Here is a 26343-nt window from a genome sequence, read left to right on the forward strand (position 1 = left end):
TCTTCTTCCAGTAAAGTACTCATATTTTAATTATAAATGTGTTGTTTGTGCAGACCCTCAGTATCTTGAACAAAATCATCTGCTTTGCTGACATTCTTTTTCGGCCTTTTAAAAACCAACATTTTACTGTAAAATCTACAAGAGGATATTCTTTCTGAAGATGGGGAATCCTGCTCTAAGCAGTCAGACTTCCAAGCAGCCATTGCACATTCCATCCTTTAGCAAACAGACAGATTTGTGAACTTTGGGGATATGTTGGTCTTGGCAGAAGCAACATCATGATAGGTGGAAGGAAACTGCAAATACTCCTTCTTTTACAAGAGACAGTTTTAACACTAAAGTAAGATGTTCTTAAACACTGCCATCTATGTTGTCTCATTTCTTAGACAACACACTGAACTTGGGAAAGAAAGGAAATCTGACCTTGAGGTACATTTAGTTTAGGTTTAAACTTTAAACTTTTAGTTTTCTGGGTAGGACTCATACCTAGTGAATTTTTTTTTTTCTGAATTTGGTCCACTAGCTGGTTTTATGGTGGCTGAAGAATATTTATAAAAATTTATTAAATCTTAACCCATTTTTCATGCCAAAATAGCAAATTTAAATTTGTGCATCCTAATTCTTTTTCTTGACATTGATATTCTTTGCACACATGCTCCCTACCACAAAGAAACAGCCTTTTTTTTATCAGCACATTAAAATAGTGAAAATTAAATCTTCACCATTCATAAAAGTTCAGCTTATAAACACCACTCCACATTCCATCAGTTACACACCATTGTAGAACTCACCCTCTTCCACTGAAAATTAGGTTGGTTCTCTAGAAACAAATTAATTTTAAAAATCCTTATTATGTGATAATGAATCAAAATTAAACAAAAAGTTATTTTCTCCTTTTTTTGAGACATAACAGCAGATCTAAAATAAGAGTACCAGGAACCCAGCTGACCACTAGAGAATCCTGGCTTTTGCTTATCTTTTGTCCTTGAAGATAGAGCCTTCAGAAGTAACAAGCTTACAGTGACCAGGTTTATTTCCATCTATTGAGATCAGTGGCAGTCCCAGGAAGAAAACAAGTAAATCTAAATCAAGCATGGGTTATTCCAACCTATTTGTAGGAAATGCTGATGAATTATGCATGAGATTTTTTTTTACACATTAAGTGAAGACACGAGTGAAGCTTTATGCTCAGGCAATAAGCGAGCCAGTAGAAACAAGGCTCAGCTCACGCGATGACAAGGTCCAGCAGTGCTGAGCATTTTCACTTGCAGCCCTTCCTAAACATCCCTCTCTGTAACTCTTTTATTTTGCAATATAAACATACTTCTCATTCCGCAATGCAAATTTTTTAATCAATTATTTAAGCATAGAGGTTGATCTTAAACATGCAAAAACAACTGTGAATACTTGCAGATAAACAGCAACACTGTGGGATCCCAGCTCAAATCTAGATTTTATCTGAAGTGTGGCTTTCAATAGTTCCCACCATGGAGCCTACACATTGCACTGCTTGCTCTTAACATACTCCACCCATTTTCCCCTCTGAACTATTAGCATTGTAGGTAATGTATGGCGATATTTTTACAAGAGTTTCATACATGTGTTCAACATGTGATATCACGTTTTAAGACTTTTCATCTTTGTACATGGATACATGTCAAAAGCAGAGTGCAAAATTCTTCAGGATTACCCGTGAACACAAAAGATAGTAAGATAACTGATAGGAATGAATCCCTTATTAACAATATCACATAAATAGCAGCAATTATCTGTCTGCTATTTTGATTCTGCCAAGGAGGCTCTGAAGACAGTAAATGTGTTTTTAAGAAATTGCACAGATAAAAGTCACAGAGAATTGCTTTATTCCTACACATTCATACTATAACAACAAAGGGCTTGAGCCATGGAGGAAGGGCAGTAACATGATTTGTAATGCACAGTTAATTTTTGCAAAAATCCTTCCCCCTAACAGCTTATTTGAAGAAGAAAAGAGAAGCTGAAAAAAAAATCTGATATGTACTAGTTATGATACTACAGCATCAAAAAAAAATTACCACAAAGATGGTAATTTTTGGTCCCAGTCTAAGGGAAATATTAAGTACAACAGGTAGTTTTTGTAGTGAGAAAGCCTGCAAAGCTTTCTAGGCTACGGAAGGTGCTAGTGTGGAAAGCAGCCGGGGCCCTGCCACAGGGGAGGAGGAAGAGCTGCAGCTCAGCACTGCTGCTGCTCATTTTTGCCAGCAATTGATACGATTGTAATTCCTGGGAAAAAAGGGAGAGAGGAGCTGTACACTCCTCTGTGGCTGCAGTCTGGTGTATGCACTATTAACTATTCATGGCAGACAGCTGCATTTCCAGTTCTTCCTGGGCTGTCAGTCACTGATGCTGCTGCCTTACACGAGGGCTCTGTTCAGAGCAGGCACCACTTCTGCTCTGCCTTGGACTTGGCCCAAGCTGCATGAAAACCTGAAGAAACTAATTTTCTTCTGACAGGGCAAGTTTGGGAATTGCCAGGGAACGCTAGTTCCTTTCAGTTTGACACACATCTCTGGTTTGGAAACCTCTGGCAACCATGCTCAAGACTTTAACAATACAAATGACATAGAATCTAAAAAGAGGGAGACAGGAAAAGAAGAAAAGGAGAAGAAAAATCCAGAACTCAATGTGTATGAGTATAGCTACGAAATTACTACCTTCTTTTTTTTTTTTCAATTTTTTCCTCCTGAGAAAAGAGTAGAAAAAGATAACTTTCTAATAGGAACAACTTATGCCAGAACTATTTTGGGAAAAAAAAAATCAACTTCACTCCAGAACAATTACTAATAATTATTTTAAATTAAAGCAGTCAAGAAACAGATCAAATAAAACTAAATTAGGCAAAAAATAGCTATTACATCACTGGGACTTTTTTTTTTTCATTTAACCAGTACAATTCAAAAAGCCTTTAAGGCCTTTCTTCATGTTGAGAAATAATAGTGTAAATCTGGTATGATTCCATTTTAAAGGCAGAAAAATGTAGGTTTATTTCAAAACTAAAAACACATCTTACTTACATGTTCACACTCTGAAATTGGGTTCTGTGTGTTCTCATGCAGCTTCCTATATCATCACATCTGGTATTTGCAGCTTATCTGTAGCTGATTCAGACATATGTGTGAGAGTTATAACCAGCAGTATACCAAAAGAAACAAACAATCAAAAGTATTAAAACTGAAAACAAAATTGAGCACACAGAAGAATGCCAACAGCAACGCGTGAAAAGAAAATTAGATTATGTTCATGCTAAGAACAATTATTACCAATAAATGTGGTCAGGAATAGCAGAGCTTTTTCAGTCAGTGTTAGATAAGGTAAATTGACAAGTGAAGGAAAACCAGACAGGCTTGTTTAGATGCCAAACCCTGCTGCAGAGCTCGGCGAGCTCTTTCCTGCAGTGCCCCACGTCCCCTCTGTGTGCAGCCGGCCAGGGCAGCCCCTGCCTGCAGCCCCCCAGGAGCAAGGCACCCCTGAGCCCCTGCTGGAACCCCTGGCTGCAGGAGCAAGGCTCCAACTGCTCAGCACTGCACACTGCTCCTGCACATGCAGAGCCAGCACTGCCCCTGCAATCCTGAGGAGGCTCTGCCCTTAAACAAACTGAAGGTCCTCACCAACCAGAAAGGTTAAAAACAATTTCATATTATTGTTGCTGTATGAAAGTATTGCTGCAAACTTCTGACACAATCAGATTTATCCTGAGATGCACTGAAAACCACCCAGTGAAAAAGCAAGCAAGATTACCGAAGGAAGAAGTGGAAGAACCCTTTTAAGCAAATCCCCTAAGTGCTAACCTCTTTGGCTTTGGACAGCATTTTTAGAAAGCAAACCAAACCCTCCTTTCCTAAATCAGTTTACGTTGCAGTCATGCTTTATTCAGAAGTTAAGCATGACAGCATGACTCCTTAGATAGTTTCTATTTCAAAAGGCAAGTTTTCATACCATATATAAGGTTTCCAGTAAAACTCAAACTGATAAATATGCTTAAATGAGATAAAATGAAATAAATATTTCACAGTAGAACTTTTCATATGTATTTGCCATTGTAGATTCCATGAAAGCCACAAGCTTAGAGGCCTTTAGGAAAAAAAATAATGAAAATACAGATTTACAGTTACAGGACAGCCACTGGCTGCATTTTCAAAGAAAAGTCAGAGATTTTAGTACATAATTCTCTTAGACTTCTTTTACAATTTCATCCCTTGGATCAAGAATAGAACTGGCACTCTTACTTCCTTCTTAAGTTTATCATTCATTGCGTGATACTGAACCAGCAGTTTAGCATGTTGGTTCTTGAATTTAAAATGTTAAATTACTTGAGAATACAACCAAGTACTGTGATCTTCATCTATCTGCACACAACAGATTTCAGGTTTCCTGAAAATATTTAAAATTCTAATGTTAATTTAATATAAATCAGCCACCATTTGTTTCCAGGTTAACAGAGCCTATTGGTTTTGGTTAATCAGAAAAAAATCTTGGTTTTTTTATACTGGTTAAATTCAAGTATTCTGCATGCCACTGGTCCCTAGGTTAGGTAGAATGTGTGTGTGTGTGGAGTATTTTGATCAAAACCAAATCACAGTATCACTGCAGCACTTTGCAAAATTGAATCATAAATATTGCAATTTAATACTATGTAAATCAATGCAGGCAAATATACAAAGCCCAGCTGGAAAATCTGTTTTACGTGTGCAAGGAGAAACCTGCCTAAACTCACACAGTAAATAGACATTTGGAAAAAGAGAAAGAAAAAAGCCAAACTTTGCAGTGCTGTGTCTGGCACGTTGTCAGAAGAGGGATGCTTCCAGACATGTGGCTACTCTTGTATTCCAGGGAATGGTGACCCTGCTTCTGGTGAACCACACATCATGTCTGATGCCTGAGGAGTTCGTCAGAATCTGTCTCAGCGTTCCCAGCCAGGCAGCAGACTTTGCTGTCGGGGTTAAAGAACATTGCTGAGACCAGAGGCTGCCCTTACCCAGTCTAATTACATTCCTATCCTAAACCATTCCTAATGTGTCTCAAAACCCAGAAATATTCTGGCCTCTTCAGCCTTTCCATAAACTGTCATTAAAATAATCAAAAGAAGAGAAGAAATGTTTGGGGCTACATATTTGTCTTTTTCCATATCTCGTATCTTGAAATAATTTTATTTCACTGGGAAACAAAATGTAGTCTTGTGTCTGGAGGTGGACAAGCTCTTTTCAAACAATGTCTGAGAAGAAGAGGTTGATATGGTTTGTCTTTTTGTGCTTGGTCTCTCTCCAGATCACTGTAAGAAATCAGTAAATAGATGAAGTGGTAAAGGGGGCCAGGAGAGGAATAACACTGAGCCACAAAAAGTAGGTTCTACAAAACTTATGCAGGGTTCTATGCACTACATATTTTTCTTTACCTCTGTCAGTAAAAAACCATGGGAAAGAATCCAAAGACATAAAATAGTCTTCATTTTCAGAATATCTTGAATAAAGGCAAAATAGTATTAGAAGAAAACCAAATATTTAGGACAGAAATCAATGCAGGCCACAGGCTGATCTCTGAATTTTCAAAATAGAAGGAGGGCTGCAAAAATGAATATAAATGGCCTTTGCCCTTTCTTGCAACTTAGTAGGGCTTAAAATTGCCCCAACTTGTATAGAGCCACCCCAGTGCCTATGAGATGAGAACAGCCAGTGATCAGCCATGGAGTAGCCACACTCCTTCCTCTTGGCTGCAGACAGATCTCTCATCATCCTGCCCATTCCCCACTCTACCAACAGAATGCTGTCTAGCTCAAACTTCCCCACGCAGTCTGTTTTCCATCACACTTCATGTATGCAGAGCAAATTCTTCTGTGGTCCATGATAGTGAGTAAGCCCCTTAATGCAAAACACAGGTCATTATTTATTTATTTTACTGTATGGAACACATTTTTCTGTGAATTTATTGGATCCAATTCATATCTGGGGCAGCTAATACAAACTCTGTCCATGTGAGTTTTTTCCCCTCACCCAAGAATAAACTTGTGCTAGTGTACAAATGATACTTCTTTGATTTTCAGTTGAAATCCTGCAAGAACTCTCACACAGAGCTGGTTTATATCCTGGAAGCCTTTGAACCTATTGTCTTAGATGCCAGCTTGGAAAGGCAAATGAATAAGCAATCACACATTTAGACAGGATCAACAGCACCACCAAAGGCAGCAGCGCAGTATTTCCCTGGGCAAAATTCTCATGTTGTCTCTGAGTCAGGATTCATTACCCTTCTGTCTTTCCTTGAGTTTTCACTTCCATTACTTAGAGAAGTATAAGTTTCCCATAGCTTCAGGTAATGACACCGTCATCTCGGCAAACTCACAGCTGTAGAAACAAAGCCTTGTTACAAACTGCTATAAATTACATAGGGACAGCCTTACAGAGAAACCACCCCCAAAAGGCACTTCCTTCATTTCAGCTGTTGTCTGGTGTGTCATTGGAGCAATTCCATTGCTCTCCTGTCCTCAGCACTTTCCACTGGCTTGCTTTCTGCATTTCTAGCCCTTCATTTGAAATACAGACTTTTTGGCTGGAATAAAGCTCTGCATTTCACATAGTTCTTAAAATATATTCAGATAACAAACAATTCTGTAAACATCTAGCGAGAAACAATGTCCCTATGTATTTTCATAGCTTCTGACTGTGACAGTAAGCTTGCAGAAAAGTTTGGATTTGGGGATTTGTTTTTGTTTTTTTACTGTCTTTAGAGCTTTTGTAAGGGCTCACTCCTTTGTGGATTCTCTTCTCTCACTTCAGAGGCTTCTTCCCACTCCTGGATGCCTATTTTCACAAAAACTGTAGGACAGAATTGTCATTCAGGAATCTATATTTTCCCACAGCTGTATGAAGTGGTGTAAATATTCAGAGCCATGTTATGGACCCACAGAGTTAAGAGCATTATCAATAAGGAAAAGAGATAAAACCCCCTGCAGTATTTTATAAGAAAAAGAAAGCATTCACAATGCTAATGTATGTCCACGTGACTCTATGCCACACAGTGACCTTGAAGACTACTTAAGCTGGGGAAGAGAACAACATTACATAGTTTCAGGGCCACCTCTCAAGTAAGGCTTATATTCAAATAAGCTCACTGAGAAATTCTGAACCTACTGCAGCCACAAAGATTTTTGCCACTGATATTCAAGAAAACACATTTTCAGCCATGGTATTTATTTGGTAAGAGGCTCATTGGTTTCTGTGCTTTTGTTACACAACTATGGATTATGAAGAAAGATGTGAAACTTCCACATTTGGTCATGAGCAATTTTCAATCAGCAAAAGAACAAAGCTTGTCTCTCTTAGTGACAGATTTAGGCAGAAAGGTGAACCTTAAACAACAACATACCATGAAAAGCCCATTTCTTTCTGATCACTTCATCTGGATGAGCCTAAAGTCACTGAAGTTTTCCTAGGCATTTCCATAGTCTTGCTATCCCAAGCATCTTGGTAGCTATCTCCTTTCAAATCAAAATCCAAGAAGTCAATGGTTCCAATCTGAAACATTTGACAGCAGTATCAGCAAAGTCAAGATCAAAACAATTGCGGTCACTCTCTCTAAAGCATTGCTGCATTCACATAAGAGCGAGAAGCGCTCTGCATTTTACATCATAAGCTCATGGTTGTACCACTGCTCCAAAGGAGTGGGATTTCAATTTAAATTCCCTACCCAGAAAGATGCATCCCTTCTGCTAGGATGGTCCCCACCCAGATTCACATCCTCATAAACTTGTGCTGTGGAGCTGAAGAAAATTCAATATTTACTATTCTAGAAAGACAAAGGAACAGGAGGCATCTCTTCAGCTTAATAGTTAAGGCATCCGGCTGGGAGAGAGAAGTCTCCTTTTGATCCTTACACTGTTTCTGTATTTTTTCAGTTATTCATTTCATGAACAGCAGGAATAAAGCCCAAGTTCTCCCTGATGTCAGACTCACCCTTAAGGTTGGAAAAAACCTCATATTTCAACATTTCTTCCGGATGAACAGCTACAACAGTAACTAAATTTGTAGGTGCATTACCTTAAAGAAGTAAAAACCTTACAGAAATATTGAAACTGAGAGCATTTTTTTCGTTAGCTATCAAAAGGAAGGAACACAAATAATAACACATGGAATTAAAGCCCTTCTTCTATTATTATTTGGCAGTGTTGCAATTCTAATTCTTTACTCCTTTTGCAAATACAACAGTAATATCTTTAAATCATACTTTTATCGATCAAGATACAGAAGTCAATGCAAAAGGAATTTCTATAGCACCTTTCATCCAAAATCTCAGAATACTCTACAAATAGCAATTCAACTTCCTAACACAATTACCTCCTCCAATGTGCTAACAGCTCATTTTACAGCGGGTGAAACCAAGGCAGAGGGAAGTTGAGTCATGTACCTAAGGTCACATAACAAATCCATCCTCTAACTCCAAAATATCTCTTTGGATGTTTAAAGTCCACAAAATATTTATAGGGTCTGCTTAAGAAGAAAAACAAACTCCCTCAGATTCACAGTTGATTTTTAAAGTAGTTGGCTTCAGGATACTATTAATATACTTTTCTTGGTAAAACATTTGTTACAAAACTATGCTCAATATTACTGTTCTGAATCTTTTCTTCTTTGAAAACGAGAAGTAAAAAACCCTGTTTCTACACTGTAGTAGCATCAGGTCACTCAAACGGGGCACAGCCCACTGATATTATGAAACCTGCATGAAAGAACAAGGACTGCTGTAAGAGTTGCCAAAAGCCCTCTTGAACAACTGAACAGTTTTATCAATGCTGATTTTGCTCATAATTGCTGCAAGGGTATCCCCTCCCCTATTTCTGGTACCTAGGCCTGAGTGCACACTTGAGTGTGCAAGCAGAAAGAAAACAGGGTTGAGGGAGGTCAAAACGTTCGATGCAGGGGTTGCCTCTCACTGCCAGCACTGAACTCTGAAGCACAGGGAAGAATCCTTAGGCAAAACCTGCAAAATCTTACTGGATCAGGACAAACACAAAGAGCAGCTCTCCCACACTGGCACTGCCACACAGACATGTAATCAGCCACTCAGCAGCTGTTCACCAGCTTTCTACTTGACTTTGCTGATGAAGATTTAAAGTTCAAGTCCTGGTTTGTTCTCTTCAAGCCCAGTTTCCAGAGAACAGTTGAGAAGTTCCTAGAAAGGGACTATGGACTATACCAGTATAAGCAACTTTAATGGAACCAAATTTACAGAATTAATCATTTCGCTTTCTGTGTGGTTTGCCATAAGAGACAAAGAGTTAAAAAGTTGACATTATAACATGACATAAGGAAGAGCAAAACCAGCTCCAGACATGTCATAGGCAACAGTCCTTGTGAGGCTGATTTCTTCCTCTCTGTTTCAATAGTGAAGGTGTTCCTTATGTACAGCAGAAATAAAATTTACTCTTCTGTAGGACATCAGCCTTGCTGTGATTGGAGATCTGAGTAATTATCTAATGTCTGATCAAATTCAGAGACCCAGGACCATTGCTGGCAGATGGAAAAGGTGCAAGAGAAAAAAATTAAAAGAAACCAAGGACATAGCTTGAGCTTGTTGTGGCCTCAAAGAGAAAAATGGCATGAAAAGCCAGGCAATAAAAATATCTGCAATTTTTGGTCATTATTTACATAGCTGCATCACCACTGCTATTTCTAAAAAGACAAGTCATTATTTACCTTGCAGCTGATTAAAGATCTTGGCTACAGAAGACAAATAGCTGCAGCATAACTAAGATAAAATTAAAACTACAAACTTACGAATGTACTCTATTCTTACATTAGATTAGCTAAGTTTTTAATTTTTGTATGCAAATTAAACACAATTAAATGTGAAACAGGCGTACAAATGTATCTTTATTAAAAGCTGGACATAATTAATTGTGCTGAAATTATATAAGCTAGTGTAACTTTTCATAAATAGCCAAGGTCTAAGTCATGTGACATAGAAACTCGCTCCCCTAACAGCTGGCCTGCAGTGCCTTTGATGTAAAAATTTATAAAAATGAATACTTGTATGAATATTCACAGTGCCTTTTCTGCAACCACTTTTTCAATTATTGATAACAGATTAATGAGATAATAGCAATGCAAATGCATTTCCACCCCATTTTCATTCAGCTTTTATATAATGGTCCTGTGACATTCAGGGAATATTAACAAATTAAAAAGACAAACCACATGTAGAACTGGAAACAGCTCTTTCAGGGAGAAACGGGTACAACTTCTTGATTATTCAGATTACAGCTCTCTAAATGAAACAACTCGCTCCAAAATCCAAGCAGAACTTCACAGACTCTCTTTGTAACACATGACAGGTCTGTCATGCAACTGCACACCCTGGGCTGAAATGAGAGCAGGCCATTATCTCCATTCTGTGATTTGTTTCAAGCAGAAGACACCTGTATGCTATAGAAAAGCATTCACTCAATGACTGAAAAAGGAAACAGATGGAGTTGGGTAAAACACACAAAGCCCAATGTGACGGCACAGAAAGGAGCAATTTCAGTCCATTGGAGAGGAAACACCTCTTTAATGACCAAATTTAATGACAAAATTAAGGATTTAAGAGCAGAGTCCAGTTTCACAGTCATTATAGAAAAAATGTCATGAGATAATAAATAGCAACTGCCTTTGGCAATATTCCTCCCTTTTGAGGGGCCAAGACAAGGGGGATGCACAAGTGAAGCCTGATCTTGAAGATTAATGTGGTGCTCCTAGGAATTTCCCCACCTTGCATAAAGATCCAGTTCAGAACTAGAGACAGGGAGAAAACTCAAAGTGCAACAAAAGCCTCCTAGAAATACTTGGGTGACAGCAAAACAGGGAAGCTACACATAAAACAGTGCAGGGAATTCAAAACCTCATGAAGACAAGAGGAGCTGAGCTGTACAGACAGCTACATGTACCAGACTTCTGCAGAGAAGCCTTACGTGGCATGGCTTCAAGGGAAATTGATGGATCCAGCCAGGGCACAGCAGAAGTCAAATCCAGGCTGACAAAATTATATATTCCAACTACACCACAGCTGATTAATGCAGTGCCAGTTGATCTACGTATTTGGCACTATCTTAAGTGAACGTCTAAATTTTTGAGGGGGTGTAGTGGTTTGGTCCAAAATACTCATTACTGTTTATCTGCTGTGAGATAAGAATTAGGAGAAATGCAAAACAGGCACCAAACTTGAAAGAATATAAAGAAGTTTATTAACAGACCTAAAAGAGGGAAAAAAAAATTATACCACCTTCAGAACTCTCCTCCTCCCCCCACCTTCCTCCCTTCTCCCACTGACAATGTGAAAAGACAACCCTTTAGATGTTCAGTCTGTTTACCACTTCCATAATAGCCTTGTTCAGTCCATTTAGAAAGAGAAGTCTCTTCTTGCTCGTGCTATGAAAACATTATCACAACGAGACAGCCGCCCACTTCCAAATATCGTTCAGTCCGTTTAGGAAGAGGAGTCTCTCTGCCTGCGTGTGAGTCCTTTCCCCCGACTTGCAGCTTTTCCCGCAACTGCTTTCGAGGGTCCACTCTTGAAGTTTTTTGGGGTACAATTTTAAGGTTGAGCCGTTCAGAAACAAAAACAGAGGCCCTTCTCCTTCCCTGGGAGCAAAGGGTCTTCATCATCTTCATCGTTAGGACTATCTCTGGGAGCATCTCTAGGAACTGAGGTTTTCTCCTTTCCCATTTGGAGCAAAAGTCCTCATCTGGTTCATCTCTACGGACTGAGGTTTTCTCCTTTCCCGTTTGGAGCAAAAGTCCTCATCTGGTTCATCTCTCCCTGTCCAAACTTCTCATGAAATTACAGCTGCGTCAGCATCTGCCTATCTCAGCGCAGGTGCTTTTGCTCACGAGTTGAACACTCCACCCCCCATATCTTCATGAAATTACAACAGGATACTCTGATATATCATAGCTTCACAACAGACTTTCAGCTTTAAGCATCTCCTCTCTCTCTTCCCTCAGGTTTTCAGCTCTTCACAGCAATAAAAGGGTTAATCTCACCTCGGCCTTGCAGCTTTGCAGCTGGAATGTTGAATTTTTCTTATCGCAGTGGAGAGGGGGGAGAGCCGAGCCGCTCCGGCTGCCCACGGCAAGGCAGTGGGGGGGGTTCCATGGCTGGAACAGGTCCATGGCTTCAGGATGGCCGTGGCCCGGCCCGGCCTGGCCCGAGCAGGGCATGGCCGGGCCCGCTGGCCCCCACACGGGGCCCACAGCCGCCTGCCCCAGCGCCGGAAACGAGAGAGAGCTTGGAGGGGGAGTTTGCCTATTCTTAAATGTGGATAACAGAGGTGATCACAACTTTAAGTGGCTTAGAGAATTGTCCATATTCAAACTGGCCAGCTGATAGGTTCTATCAGTTCCCAGAGGAAACTGTAAGCACCCCTTAGCAAGGACGTCCCTTCCGGGACTATGCTTGCTAACCTATGACAGGGGGGAAAATAAACACTATTTACATAAAAAGGAAAGATCTTAAAAAATGAAATTCAGTTAAGCTTCCCTTAAACCTCAGTCTCAAATCTGAAATGAGTTGCTGGATTGCTGCAGAATGCCTTTAACTTCCCGAGCATGGTTCATACTTTCAAGCAAGGCCAAATAAATGCCAGCAATAAAAACAATCAAACTTGAGCAAAAAGCATGCACTGGAAGACACTTGCCTAGGAAATCACAGAGGGCAAAATCCTGGCTTGAGAACTGCAATGCAGTATTTGTTGGCAGGGCTGTTGCTGTATTTCTTAGTGGCACTGAACCCAGAAAATGATGTCAGAACCTGGAATTTAGGATTTTCATGGTGTGTAAAATCACGGGGTAAATACCCAACCTTCAACAACCCAAAGTATTTTCAGCCCCATAAAGTATTAATGAACTTCCAACCATTTAGGAGAACAGATCCCATTCTTAATATTGCGCTGAGGCATTATTGAACAAAAATAGGTCCACCTCATCACACATCACCAGACCTTACAGCTGGCTGGGTTAAACACCCACGTGTCACTTTGATTTTAAAGGGCTGTGCTCTTATACAGCAATACAACCCAAGATGCCGCAGAACTCCCGAGAAAGCCCTTGTACTTCTGTAGACTTCCCTAATTTCCTGTGCTATGTGACATGAACAGTGATGAGATTCATAGGACCTCTCCCCATAAATGTAAATGTCAGCACAATCTGAGTGATTTGGGGCAGGGACAGTCTTTTGTTCAAGGGCAACAGGGTTCAAGGTCTGCATGTATGAAAGCCTGGCACAATGGCATCCAAAACTCTGAGAGAGAACATAAGGGCCAGGAGGTGGCATGGATTTCTTCCACTGATGTACCTGTAAATGTTCTGGTCTGCAGACAGAACTGTGTATGACCGACTGCAAACTGTCCACCATTTTTCTTGTGTCCAACTGATTCTTTTTGTCCCCTTCCCCTTTAACCTCAAATAGCTGACAAGGTCAACGATGACTTCTACACCAAACGCCGACACCTGGCCGAGCTGGCTGCCAAGGGGAGCCTGCCCCTCCACCCAGTGCGCCTGGACGAAGAGAGGGCCTACACCATCGACAGTGGGCTCACCAGGCAGAACGGGAAATCCAGGATGGGGAAGATACACACTCACCCCCTGGGCTACAATTCTCACTACAAGACCTGGGATCCCAATGACCCATCCCTGAGGCGGCAAGTGTTCACAAACAAGGGCAAGCATGGCATGGGAGACCCGACGCTAAGTGACCCACTGACCACCCGGAGCCAGCACTACTTGGGCCCACAGCCATACTTCATAACCAACAGCAAGACAGAAGTAACTGTTTGAGTTTGTTTTCTTTCTCTTTTTTGGTTTGGTTTTTTTTTTTTTTTTCTAATGAAATCCTTTAAAAACCACACGCAAATGTATACACAACACAAACACTCAACTGAAAGGCAAAAAAAAATTGAATTAAAAATATGAAATAAAACAACAAAAAAAAAGGAAACGGAAGGAAGGAATTTCCACCTGGACAGTCTTGGTATCCAGCCAGCTGTAGGCCGAAGAGTGGGTTAATACCATTCAGCAATACACACTGAAGGTTGAATTATAAACTCCATTTGTATTTCACAATGGAACACAAACCCTTGTGACTAAATTTTTTTACTTGAAACTAAAATCCATGATGAGAAGTAGCACAATCTAGAGAAACTTTATGTCTGCTTAAACATTTACACTATGTTCCTGCCTTGAGACAGAGGAAGAGAGAGAGAACAATATACTGTAATATATTATTTCAGAGAGGAATTTTGTATAAAACCTATTAATAATCACTAGACCTGTGAAAAACCAAGAGCAAACATCTTGGTACAATCCCTAACATCTATTATTGTACTTTCACACCATCCTATAGAGAACGCAAAAAATATATATACAATAAGGGACAAAGACACTTTCACAAGGAAGTTACGAAGACTGTTACGATTAAGAGCATATGGGACCGTTCTGGCTGGTAGAGAATTCTGCAGGATGATAACAACAGCAGAAGATTTCATTTCAGTTTACTTCACTTGATTTGAAATTTTTGGGAACCTCCAAAATAAGAAGAGACACATCATATGACACAGAAAGCTGCTGGGGGAAAAAGGGCATCAGAATATTCCCTCTCAGTCCTCCTGTTTTCGGGCAGATGGTAACAATTCTCACTTTGCAGACTGTCAGGATTTTTTCTTCACGTAAATGTTTTGCCTATTTTCAACTGCTTCAGACTGAAATTAAGCGTGGGTGGTGCCTTTACTGTATTACTATTGTTCAATGACAGTCTTGTTCTTCAAAGTGACCCCTCTGTTCCTTTAAGCTATTTCCTCATGTTTTGCTAAGGATGACAAGGGTTCTGCCCTGCTCAGCCTCCTTTGTTTGTTCCAAAAGGAAACTGGACTACATCTCCATGCAGTGGTTGCACAGTCAAAACTATTTAGTTAGCCCCTTCATTTTCCCAGTTTCAACTTTTCCCCTCTAGTCTCTCATTTTGTATTTGCTTTTAGCCATGGTAGTTCTCTGTAGTTCAACTAAATGTTATATGGTATATTGTCTCTATCGTTTGGCTTTCTCTAGTGGCATTCCTTCTTGGTGGGCTGTGTGGTGGAAGAGGCTGGTCCAGCCTCAAACATCAGAGTTCTGGGGTTAAACTAAACAAACAATTGGACTCATGGTCTTGGCCGTGGTTCTGATGAGCAGGATGCCTTGTTCATATGAGTAAAACCACTCTTAAACTGGGCACTGGTAGCAAATTCACAGTCCTGGGCCTGTAAAGGCTTCAGCACATCCACAAAGAGACAGTTTGGGATGGGATGGCAGGCAATGCATTCAGTCTTTCAGTAAATTCCTGCCCTTCACCCAACACAAGTCACTTGGCTAAATCCCAACTAGCTGTCCTGCTACAGTTGCATTCTCACCAGCTGTCAATTCTTTGGGAGATTAGGTCTGGAAGAGTATTCAGGAAGGAGTGAGAACTGTTAATGTTGTAAGAAGAATTGGAAGTGGCATTTCTTACTGTACTCAACAGACTGTCAGTGCTTCTGCTTAGTCGAGGATGCAAGGGCTAAGATTTTGAAATCTGGTTAAATGGAGATACCATTTTTTTAGCTTTATCAAGATTGATTTGCATCCTGAGAGCACCGGTATCTCTCCATAAGCGTGCTGCTAAATTTTATCATCATATGTTTTAAGACTATCAGAAATGGACAAAACCCACAAGACAAATACTTTTCACACAACCCAGACTCTCCACTATCTTACTTTTATTCCTTTAATCTTTACTGCCTTCACAACTGGCTGACTTAATTTGACCCTTTATGGAATGTTGCTGTTAATCCATATGCTTTAGATACACATTACAGCTGCACTCTAATTCACACAGGTTTCGTGTAACTTGAGCATATTTTATGTGGAAATATTTTAGTAACTGTATGTTCTGTAAGTAAACCCGTGTTAATACTTGTTAACTACAGAGTTTATGATACCAATAATACTTCCTACAATAAAATGTTTGTTTGTTTTTTAAGAATGTTTATTTGTAAACATATGTATTCACTATATTACTATGAATTTCTTACCTGGCAATAAAATTGATTCTAAGTGAATCCAACTTGCTGGCTCATTCCTAAACTTGTATCACTGGGCCAATTTTTGAGTATGAACTGAGCTTTTAGAGCATCTCACTGCAGCCAGCGGGGTTCTTATCAGCCCAAATGATGGTTTGCCTCTGCCAGTGGGAACAAGGGATTCTTTGGAAAGAAACTGCGTGTTATCTGCGTTACAGAGAAGCTGGGTGATGTTTGAGGTTCCTTCCAGCCCTAAGCAGTGTGTGATTCTATGACTGCCTGTTACATGCAATGCAGGACAAGAAACACAGGGATTGCCAGCCTTGCAAAGCTTCATGTACCCTGTAAGCCTCCAGGCACCACACACACCTTATGCCACTTGATCAGTTAATTAATGTTTAGAGGAACAAAAACAAAAAAAGATAAGCACACCCAAGGGCAGAGCCTGATCCTCATGAATGCATGGGAGTTTTGCAATAAGCTTCAGCCACGTCTAAGGATTGCAACTACCCAGTGAGAGCAAATGAAACACCTATGTATATTGCTTCAAAAATGTTATATATTCATTACAGAAAATCCTGTACACAACATCTGTGTACCAAGTCTGCTGGAACAGAAAGTCCTTACAGGGTTTTAGTAGTGCTAATGTCTCGTAAAGCTGACAGAACCTTGGTAGAGGGCTTGGGTAGCTTCTTCTCTGTGCTTTGCTAAAATGATAGTGAATAAATTTCAGAAGAAGAAACAGGGAGTCAGGATACCCAGCTTCAGAATCCGCTTAGCGTACAACCTGGTGCAAATTCTTTAGACAGTTTATGAGCCTTTGGAATCCATTACACATTATCAGAGGGAAAACAGCAGTTCAAAAGTCTCCAGAGTTAGCCTTTTTAAACAGTAGAAAAATCTCATTGTCAATAGACACCTTTATGGGTGTCAGGAAATCGTTCATAAAAGCCCCATTTTTGGTTACAGAAGAATTTCCCTGCCTCAGGTACAACTACAGAACAACCCTTTTCTACCAGAGGCCTCAGGAGAGACACACAGAGTTTGGTCAGTGCCAGGAAAATTCTGGGCAGCCCTGTGACCCACAGGGAAACCTGGGGAGCCCAGTGGAACACAAGCCTAACCTACAGCAGACACAGCTCCACCACCAGCCCATCTATGCACATGTTTCTTGCAGCAAAATTCCTAACTGGAATCACAGATGGCAAAAGGGCCAACTGCTTGGCTAGTAGAAGTGTCTCAGCATAACTTTTGTTCTTTCAGGTACATGAAAACCTCCAAAAAAACCCCTTGAACGTGATTTTTTGTGTTTCCACGTTTTTTCCTCTTATGACAGCCTGACCCCTTTGACACCACAAGCAAGAACTGTATTGGGCTCCCATCAGCATTTCTCCCACAAGGTTCTTTGATACTAAATGCAGATGCACTGAGTACAAACAGAAAAGTGCACTGTCAGGAAAGGATGATGTTCCTATACAGAGCTGCAGAGGCTAAAAGCCCAAAGGTTTCTGGTTTAGAGCCCTTTACCCTGGAAACAACTGTTCTCATGACTAAATCTTTAGAGCATGATCCTAAGCTTACACAAACTGAAGATGTGATGGCTTATATAAATAGAGGATCAGGTCCTATGAGATTTCACACTACGAGGTGTCTCCAGGACTCACAACTTTAGATTTTAATAGATTTGGGAAAAGATTCATGCTTTGCTCTGTTCTTATAGAATGGTTATTGAATTTTGGGTACTAAATAAATAACCCTAGTCCACAAATCCCTTTTGCACACAATCCTGTGCACTTTATTTAATCCTGGTCTCTATACTTGAATACATGAAGGACTTCCAGTGATAAATATAGTCTTCACTGTGATTATATCATCTTTCTACTTGGCATAGATAATTTTATTTTGCTAAAAACAGTTATGACAGGAAACATTATTGTATTAAACTATGTGACCTCATATATCATCCACAGCTGAAAATGTGATCATAGGATGAGCACATTACCAAAAAAGTGAACATTGTTTTTACAGACACTTTTCAAAATAGAGCTGTATGACTTCCCCATTGATAAAAATAACAATCTTGGAATTCATACTTCACACTTTAGAGAACTCCAGATTCAAATTTTGCTCAGCCTGCAAATTAGATGAATCCTCAAACCTGCCAACTTATTCAGTAACATTAGCATTAAACCGGGCCTTTCTTCCCCATCCAGGGGCACTAATGAAAGTCAGGACCAAATTAGAGTACTGGTTATACCCCATTTCTGCACAAAAGCTGCTGTCATACAAATGCAGCTGAGCAATGCAGCAGACACTTCTGCAGAAGATGCACCATGAAGATTTTGACACACCTCATTCAGCTGAACAGGCCCTATCATGTTAGCAAAGCATAAGAGAGATGTATTTGTCCCCAGTGACAGCCCTTTGTGACAGCCTGATCCTAGTTCTGGGCACTCTTCCTATGTCAGAATCTGCCAAATAAACAATCCTGAACAGGCCATGCTCTCTGAATAGGCCCTTCTCATCCCACAGCCACTCTTCTAACAAGATAAGTGCTGTTCAATAGTAAGGTGTTCTCCCTTAAATTTCATTTTTCACCTTCAGAGCTAAGGGACCCATTCAGGAAGGGGAAGCTATAGATTCAGGCTAACCTGAGGCTGAGATAAGTTCAGAACCTCCATCTATTACTGCTGCTCCCGTTTCACATAAAAGAAAAGAATAATATGCTATTTGTACCTAAGTGCATGAAGCAGGGCTCTACTAAGTCAGGTCCTTCATGGATGCATGAAGAAGATCTGTATCTTTCTCTGCAGGGAACTTGAAGACAATTTTTCATTCCCAAGCAATCATTCTGTAAAAGGCTTTTTTTTTAATAAAGCTAGGATTCAGAGTTGGAATTCAGTTTTTGTCTACGCATTTTGTAATACACTGCTACACAAAGTTGCACCTTGTCTATTTCAACTTCACCTGCATTTACATGGTAGGAGGCATTGCTGCTCATTAATAGGGGTTGATGTTGTGCTGGCAGAGTTCAACTTCTGAACCTGCACACCAAGCCTTATGTGCAAACCTCACAATAAATTAGGCCGGGAGAACAATATGTTATTAGAAGGGATGACTTCAAGAGAGAACATCAGGCAGTGTTGCTGCTGTTTAATCTGAGGTTGAGCTACAAACAAGAACTGAAAATCAGTAATAATCGCAAGCTTTTCAGCGGTCATTGACAGCATTATTTGATAAGGAAACAAGTCCTCCCAAACATCAGGTGTGTCAGTGAAGCCACTGACACTGCCTGAGCACAAGCAGGTTCTTCATTTTACTGCATGCAGCTGTTGGCCTCAAGTTATTCTCTGGGATTTGGGCTTACACTAACATTTCGATCACAGTAGTTGTTATCAGAGAGACTTTGACCAATTTTAGTGAATGTATTCCTTGAAGTAATTGATCCTCAGAGGAAAGAGTGCTTTACCTGCTACTTATTATTTCTTTAAGCAACAGAAACGTTGCAAAAACTTGGATGGGAAGTTGGAACTAGATGATCCTTAAGGCCCCTTCCAATCCAAACCATTTTATGATTCTATGATAGACTGTGTTCTTTTTATTTTCCTGCCACAGGTGAAGAGAAGCAAGGTTTTTTTTTTTTTTTCTGCTTACAAGGGTGAGAGAGAGCTCAAGGATGGCTGCTTTTCTTCCTTTTTTCAAGACAGTGTTACCATTCAGCAGGAGTTTTTCATACACATCCTGCAGGAGACTGCTCTGGCTACTGAGCACAGAGGCAGCCTGTTGACTCCCTCATATACGAGGAGTGAAAAAATCATGCAGTTGAAAGACATAAAGGTATACTGGACTACTGGGGCATCAGTACTGGCTTTGCAAGTCAGCAGCTACTTTCTACCATCCCTTTGGAGAAGTCAGAAGAACTGTATGGTATTTTCACAACTAATGCTCTTCAGTGAACTCCTGCAGCCTTCCTGAGCACCCTCACACACAGCACCTCATTTGGGCTCTCACCTCCCATGCCAAAGCAGCACTCTTGGGGAACAACCCCCCTTTCTGCACACCTGTATGCACAGACACATTTTACATCACTTGAGCTTTGGAGTTTGACTCCCTAATTTGTGTTTGCAACACTGTCGAAGGGTAACATTAATTTGGAAAATCCACCTAACTGCCTCACTATATTTTAGGGGCCTTATTTCAGTTTTGAAGATGGGTTCTGTATCCCTAATTTACTGTACTGCTTTTGAAAATTAAACACTAAAGAATGTGACATTCTAAAGAAGAGACAGTCTAAAGTTTAGGGATGAAAAGTGTCCTTTAGGGCTGTAATGTATTTTGCCATTACTGCTTGGGGAATAATACTAAGGATGATAGAGAGCAACTTGACAGGATTCATTAAGGCAGAGACAGCATGTGTATGCTGTGATGCACAGGACTCTGCACAAGTCTGCCTATGCAGAGCAAAATGTTCTGGTTTTTACTAACACTGATTTATGAGTTTGTTTTTGTGGTTTTGTCTTTTTTTTTCTGTTTTAAAAGATGAATCTAAAAAGCACAACACTGAGAGTACTCATAACAAAGGTGCCCTGTTGAACACAGCAAGTGGCACAACACTGTACAGCATAACTGTGACAGCAAAGGCCCTGAGCCTGCACTGCTGAGTTAGTGGCAGGATTGTCAGCGTGTGGACAACCAAAACCCACAGACAACACACATTCACTCTTTGAAATGCAGAACTTTTAGACGCCACTACAAGTGATTTTTCTCCACCTGACACCAACTAAATGGTATAGAAAAGGAAATGCAGCAGATACACCACAGGATTGCACAGATCTTCTAGACTGAGTCACAGCTGAGACTGCAGTTCAACAAAATAATGGCTGCAACACTGCCTTGTAGCAAACCACAATTATCCTGCCAGCATCTCATCTCCCTGGATGTCTCGTACCTTTGACACAGCCCATAACAAGTAGGGAAGACTCCACTCTCAGGCTGTTGTTTGGCTTCAATGTGCATGTTCAAAGTCCTTCTGAAAAACAGCTACTCCAGCCATTAGAATACTGAAGTCTGCCTAAAGTCAAAGTGCGGGTATAAATCTTATCACTTTCTACAAACAGCAGCAAAAAAACACTGAGTTTTGAGTGCCAAATCCAATTTCTTCATGAATTTCTGCCTAGCTTCTTCAAATCCCAGTCTTACACTCTTTAGTTTCTTCTACTTTTAGTTAATATTTAGCTGCTTGTTTACTCAGCAGCTATGTTTTTTTGTGTTTCTACACAAAATGAGCATCACACTAAATACTGGTATACCTCAGGTTGTTACTTCACTGTGTACAATGTGTTTTATTATTAACTGATGATTTTATTAGATGAGATATCATTCTCCAAAGACAGCAGTATTGGAGAAAATTTTCCTATCAAACCCAGATCTACTGATAATCACTGTTCAGTTATCTTTGGGGCTGCATGTTGTTGACAGATAAGTAATATAAAAACTTACTTTTTTAAAAGCTCCTATATAAACTATAAAAATCTCTTCTCCCATTTTAAACACGTTTCTTTTCATAATAGGAAGAGAATACACATATATTTCCAAAAAGATTGTATCTTTATGGACCGTGAGTAAACAGGTAGAAGAGAGGAGATGCTACACTTCAGTAAAGGGAAAATATTGAATGTTTTATCAGCTCAAATCCCGTTCCCCATATCTACAGTATTCCAGCCACAACCACTGTATAATACACTTTCTCATACAAGAATACTATGGAGGTTGAATGTAGCCAATGCATTTAATCAACTTCAGGGAAAGATGAAGTCGACTTTCCAATAATGATTTCCAGTGTGTTCTATTACATTTGTTCATTCTTCAGCAGTGACCTTTGAGGATGGGTCAAGCTTTTGAAAAAAAAATGAGCTACAAAACTGCATAGCTATTCTGTGTAAAATATTACAGTAACCAACAGCCTTAAAAACTCTTTTCTGTTGTCTTATCTGACAATGGGAGGGATATGTATTGTATCCCATATACATATATGTGTGTAAATGCATATACAAGAAAAGAAGAACCAAAAAAAGGGGAAAATGTGGACAGGACATCCTGGTGTGCACCTCCTCCTGTTAACACTGTCAGCATCACAGAACACTCCCCAGCGAGCAGCTTACCAACACCAGCAGAAGTAAGCTTGCACTAATATGGTTAAACAGACAGAGGACATTACTTGATAAAGATGTAATGTTTTTTCCTTTCGCCTCTGCACTGCCTCTGGGGTTTGGCTGGTCGATTCTGTTTGGCTGGTAAATTTTGGGTTTGTTAATGTCAGAATTGGCTTATTCTTACCATCAAACCGAAAGTAGAGGAAAAAACAGATTATCAAAAGAAATCCACTAGATGAAGAGAAAGGTTACAAAACTTCAGAAGTGACTAGGCTGCAGTATGGAAAAACATATAGACTTGATAGTGCTGCCTGCTAATAACTAGAGATGTTTTACACCATCTGCTAATTTCCACTTTGTCAGCTGCACAAGGGAACCACATGAGAGACACCATAATAAACAGAGGTATTTTTTCTCTCTTTGAGATCATAAGTCTCCAGAACCTGTGGCATATATGTTCACTTACACCCAAGCTGTTAATATATACAAGTGAGAAGAGAACCAGTATTTTTATCAATGTGGAATAGCAGCTGAGACAGACAACACAACCTCCGCAGAGGGACGTATCCATATGTTCCACAAGAACGAATGCCAGAAAAATAATAGCATTGGGGCTTTTCTTGGAGAAAGGCATTTTAACTAGAGGTCACAAAACTATTGTCCATAAAGACTCTGCAAAAACTGACATAGCATGAGATCTTAAAAAAAACCCCAAAGCAGAACATCTGGAAAGTGCATGCTTTACATTAAGCCCCTGCTTCTATTATCCAGTTAGGACATACACTTAATTCTGCCAAAAGCCCTGCTATGCATATACTATATTTCTTGATCTTTTCTGTTGCCTAGTAAAGGTTTTTGAATTTGCTGCCAATTCAACCCCTGAAGCACAGATGGGAATAAAAATCATCTTATCTCCTAGCATGCAATTCCATATCATGTTTTCTACTATTTTCAAGCTGTACAATCTCTCAAGATGCATGACATGCCTCTTTCCCTTGGGAGACTATTTCATATACACCCAGAATCCTAATTCCTCTGTGCATATCTGTATGTAAGACTTTAAAGCTGTGATAGAGGAACTCTATGCTCTCTTCTCTTTTTGTCTCATTCTTTCAGCAGCAGGAGAAGAATTGACAGAAAGCTGTTTCATAAGATTCTCATCCAAAACTTTGGACTAGCTGGAGTGTTAGCAGGAAAGGCACTTCTGGTGCTTTGTTGGTAAGCAGAGAAAATTTCTCCTGAGCATCCTGATAGAGGTGCAGATTTCTGCTCTGAGTTCACCCAGTGACATCTTAAAAGTCAATGGCTCTTTTCTAATGGTAAGGTCTCCAATCCAAAAGATGGCAAGTAGCAGTAGATATCATATAATTTATCAATATTTCTTATTCTGGCTTGTATAATTTTCATAATAAATGAGGGTAATGTGAGTTAAATTAGCCTACTGTAAAATAGGACCCTAATGGAAGAACACAGTTATCAGTAAGCTTCTAATAAACCACAAAGAGGATTCAAGCAACATTATTCAAAAGTTTGCTTTAAACTATCAAAATGTATTTGTGTTTCATTGTCTAAGTCAGTGAGGAAAAGTATTACATTTACATGTAACTCCTGTCAGCTTAAAGAAAAGGAAAACAACATAGGAATCAAAAAGTGTTCACCAAATAGCATGGAAGAGGTATGAATTAAACAGGATGGAGCACTGAGGACTATTGCACAATATCATGCACACACAGTGTACATACACATTCTGTATGAAAGGTAGGAATAACAGCATAGACGAACAAGTTTCAGAATAACAGTTGAGGCAGCAGAACTGTAAAACAAATCACAGCTTGGAATTACAACACTGTAAAAGCTGCCTGTGAGTCAAGAAATTCCGGCAGGTCAAATAGTAAAATCACATAATCTTCCCACTCTGCTCAGATGTAATAAAGCCTCTGCCAGAATATTATGCCAAGCCTTGGCTATCATTATGCCAGAGATACAAGGGTCAACTAGAAAGTACCAGGGGGAAAAAAAACCAGTAAGGTTACTATAATCAGTGATTACTTAAAAAATCAGTATGAATAAGCAAAGGTGTAGAGAAAAACTGTGAGGTAAACAATGAAAAAAATGCAGTTGTTTATGCTGCAGAACAGGTAACTGAAGAGAGATATTACACAAAGATTACGTATTTTGCAAGAGTCACTGAAAAAAAGGATAAAACTGTTCATGTCTAGAATATGGAAAGAGTTAGGTCTCATCCTTCCCTGAAAAGGAAAGGCTCATGAAGAACCTAATCCTATTATTCCAGTACTTTAAAGGATGGCTAAAAAGGGATGGATGCTCTCTTTTCACAAGGAGCCACATGGAGAAGACAAGGTGCAGCAGGGTGCAAGTTGCACTGGGAAAGATTTCATCTTAGTAAGAAAAACTTTTTTTTTTTTTTTCCAGTGAGAACTATCAAACACTGCAGCAGCCTTGCCAGGGATGTGGCAGAGTCCCCATCACTGGATTTTCAAGACCTGAGTGAACAGGGTGCTGGATCATTTCATCTAGGCTCCCTTTCCCATTAAATGTTGGGCCAGATGTCCTCTCAAAGTTTCTTCTAGCCTGGGTTATTCAGAGAGTCTCCAGCTTCTCTGCTGATACCACTGGCAGTACAAGTAAGGAGTGACTTATATAAACATTGAGGCTGACACTGGTCCCTTGATATTTAAAAAACACATTGGGGTTTTTTTAAGAAGACAAAATATAGCCATCAACTGACAATAAATCATGTTTTAGATGACATTATTATATCTATGTAAAGAGTTGCTGAAAAGAAGAAAATAATGTACACCACCAGATACAGGAAAAAAACTACTCATTGATGTAAGCACAATTTGGTCAAGTATTAGAAAAAAACCCTTTTGAATGGCGTGGAATGACAAGCAATGAAATGCATTATATACAGAGGCTGTAGAGTTTCCATTGCTAAATGATTTTAAAGAAACATTGAACTGATTCTGTCAAGAATGATTAGGTATTTTTGAACCCTTCTTGAATAAAGATGGACCATTCAAAGGCCATTACAGCTCTCCTATTACTGTCTCTTCCAGGCCCAAAGCAAAGATGCGGCAGAAATTCTTTTCCCCTAGGAATGAGTTTTTTCTCACATTCTTTTATCAGCTAGCAGCAGATGAAAGCTGTAATTAGAAGCATAAAGGTATCTGCTGTTTCCCCCAAATTCAGTGTTGTTACACTGCAATTGCAAATCAGTGCATAATGTTGCCTAGACAGATTTACACAGCAGCTAAAAGCACATATATTCGGCCACACTACAGACTGTCTGGGAACAAAGAATCCTGAGGCACAAACTACTCTGTCTTATTCTACATTACCAATATCAACTTCATTTTTACGTTTAACAGTAGTTCTTTCATTGCATGGCCTTCCCTGGCAGCCAGCCACTGTTTTTAAAAGGTCAGAATCCTGATCTTCAATATAACATCCCACACAGACGACGTGATCTCAGAGGTAAGGACAGAACCTGCCTCTGCAAGTCAGCTTAGAGCTACAATCTGAATAAATCATGACTCTGAATTTCATGAAAGAATTTGAAAGGGCAGAAGAGTAGAGAGGGGAGGTAGGGCAGGCTTTGAACCAAGAAGCAAGATCAGGCTTCCAAAAACCACAGGTTCCATTTCTTGGTCTGAAATGTATTTCCTCCATCATTTAGGATGAAACAGTTCATTTTCTGAGGTAACAGTTCAGTTGAAAAGTTTATTATTTCAGTTTAAAAGATCAGTTATTTGTATAAAATAACCTGTCATTCGACTATCTGTGTCCTGGGACAAACAGTCCATACTATTTAAGGGGAAAAGGTAGGGAAAGGAATATGTTCCCAACTGCTCCCAGCAGAGTTCATAGACAAACTCTAGGCAGTCCTGGGAAGCACATGGAGGGTTAAAGCTCCAAACAGATAAATTCACTGAGAATTTAGGCTATGATATCACTGTGACCAGAGTTGGCCTTAAGATAAATAAATGGGCTTTCACTATTCCCTTCAGGCATTTGCTGTCCCTTGGCACCAAGATGAAATCATAATGCTTTGTAATTACAGATAAAAGGGATTTG

The 26343-nt window shown here is 39.8% G+C and overlaps 1 protein-coding gene across 3 annotated transcripts in view; it reads left to right on the top strand.

Annotated features, from left to right (window-relative positions):
* SHISA9 (shisa family member 9) overlaps positions 1-16137 on the top strand; it is a 181495-nt gene extending 165358 nt beyond the window's left edge. For all 3 annotated transcript variants that reach the window (XM_032126223.1, XM_032126222.1, XM_032126221.1), the window contains one exon: positions 13471-16137. In XM_032126223.1, coding sequence (XP_031982114.1) covers positions 13471-13838 — 368 coding nt within the window. In that variant the 3' untranslated portion in view covers positions 13839-16137. The remainder of the gene's footprint in view (positions 1-13470) is intronic.
* Positions 16138-26343: the final 10206 nt, after the last annotated feature.

The sequence above is a fragment of the Corvus moneduloides genome, chromosome 16 (genome assembly GCF_009650955.1).
Source record: "Corvus moneduloides isolate bCorMon1 chromosome 16, bCorMon1.pri, whole genome shotgun sequence".
Lineage (NCBI taxonomy): Eukaryota > Metazoa > Chordata > Aves > Passeriformes > Corvidae > Corvus > Corvus moneduloides.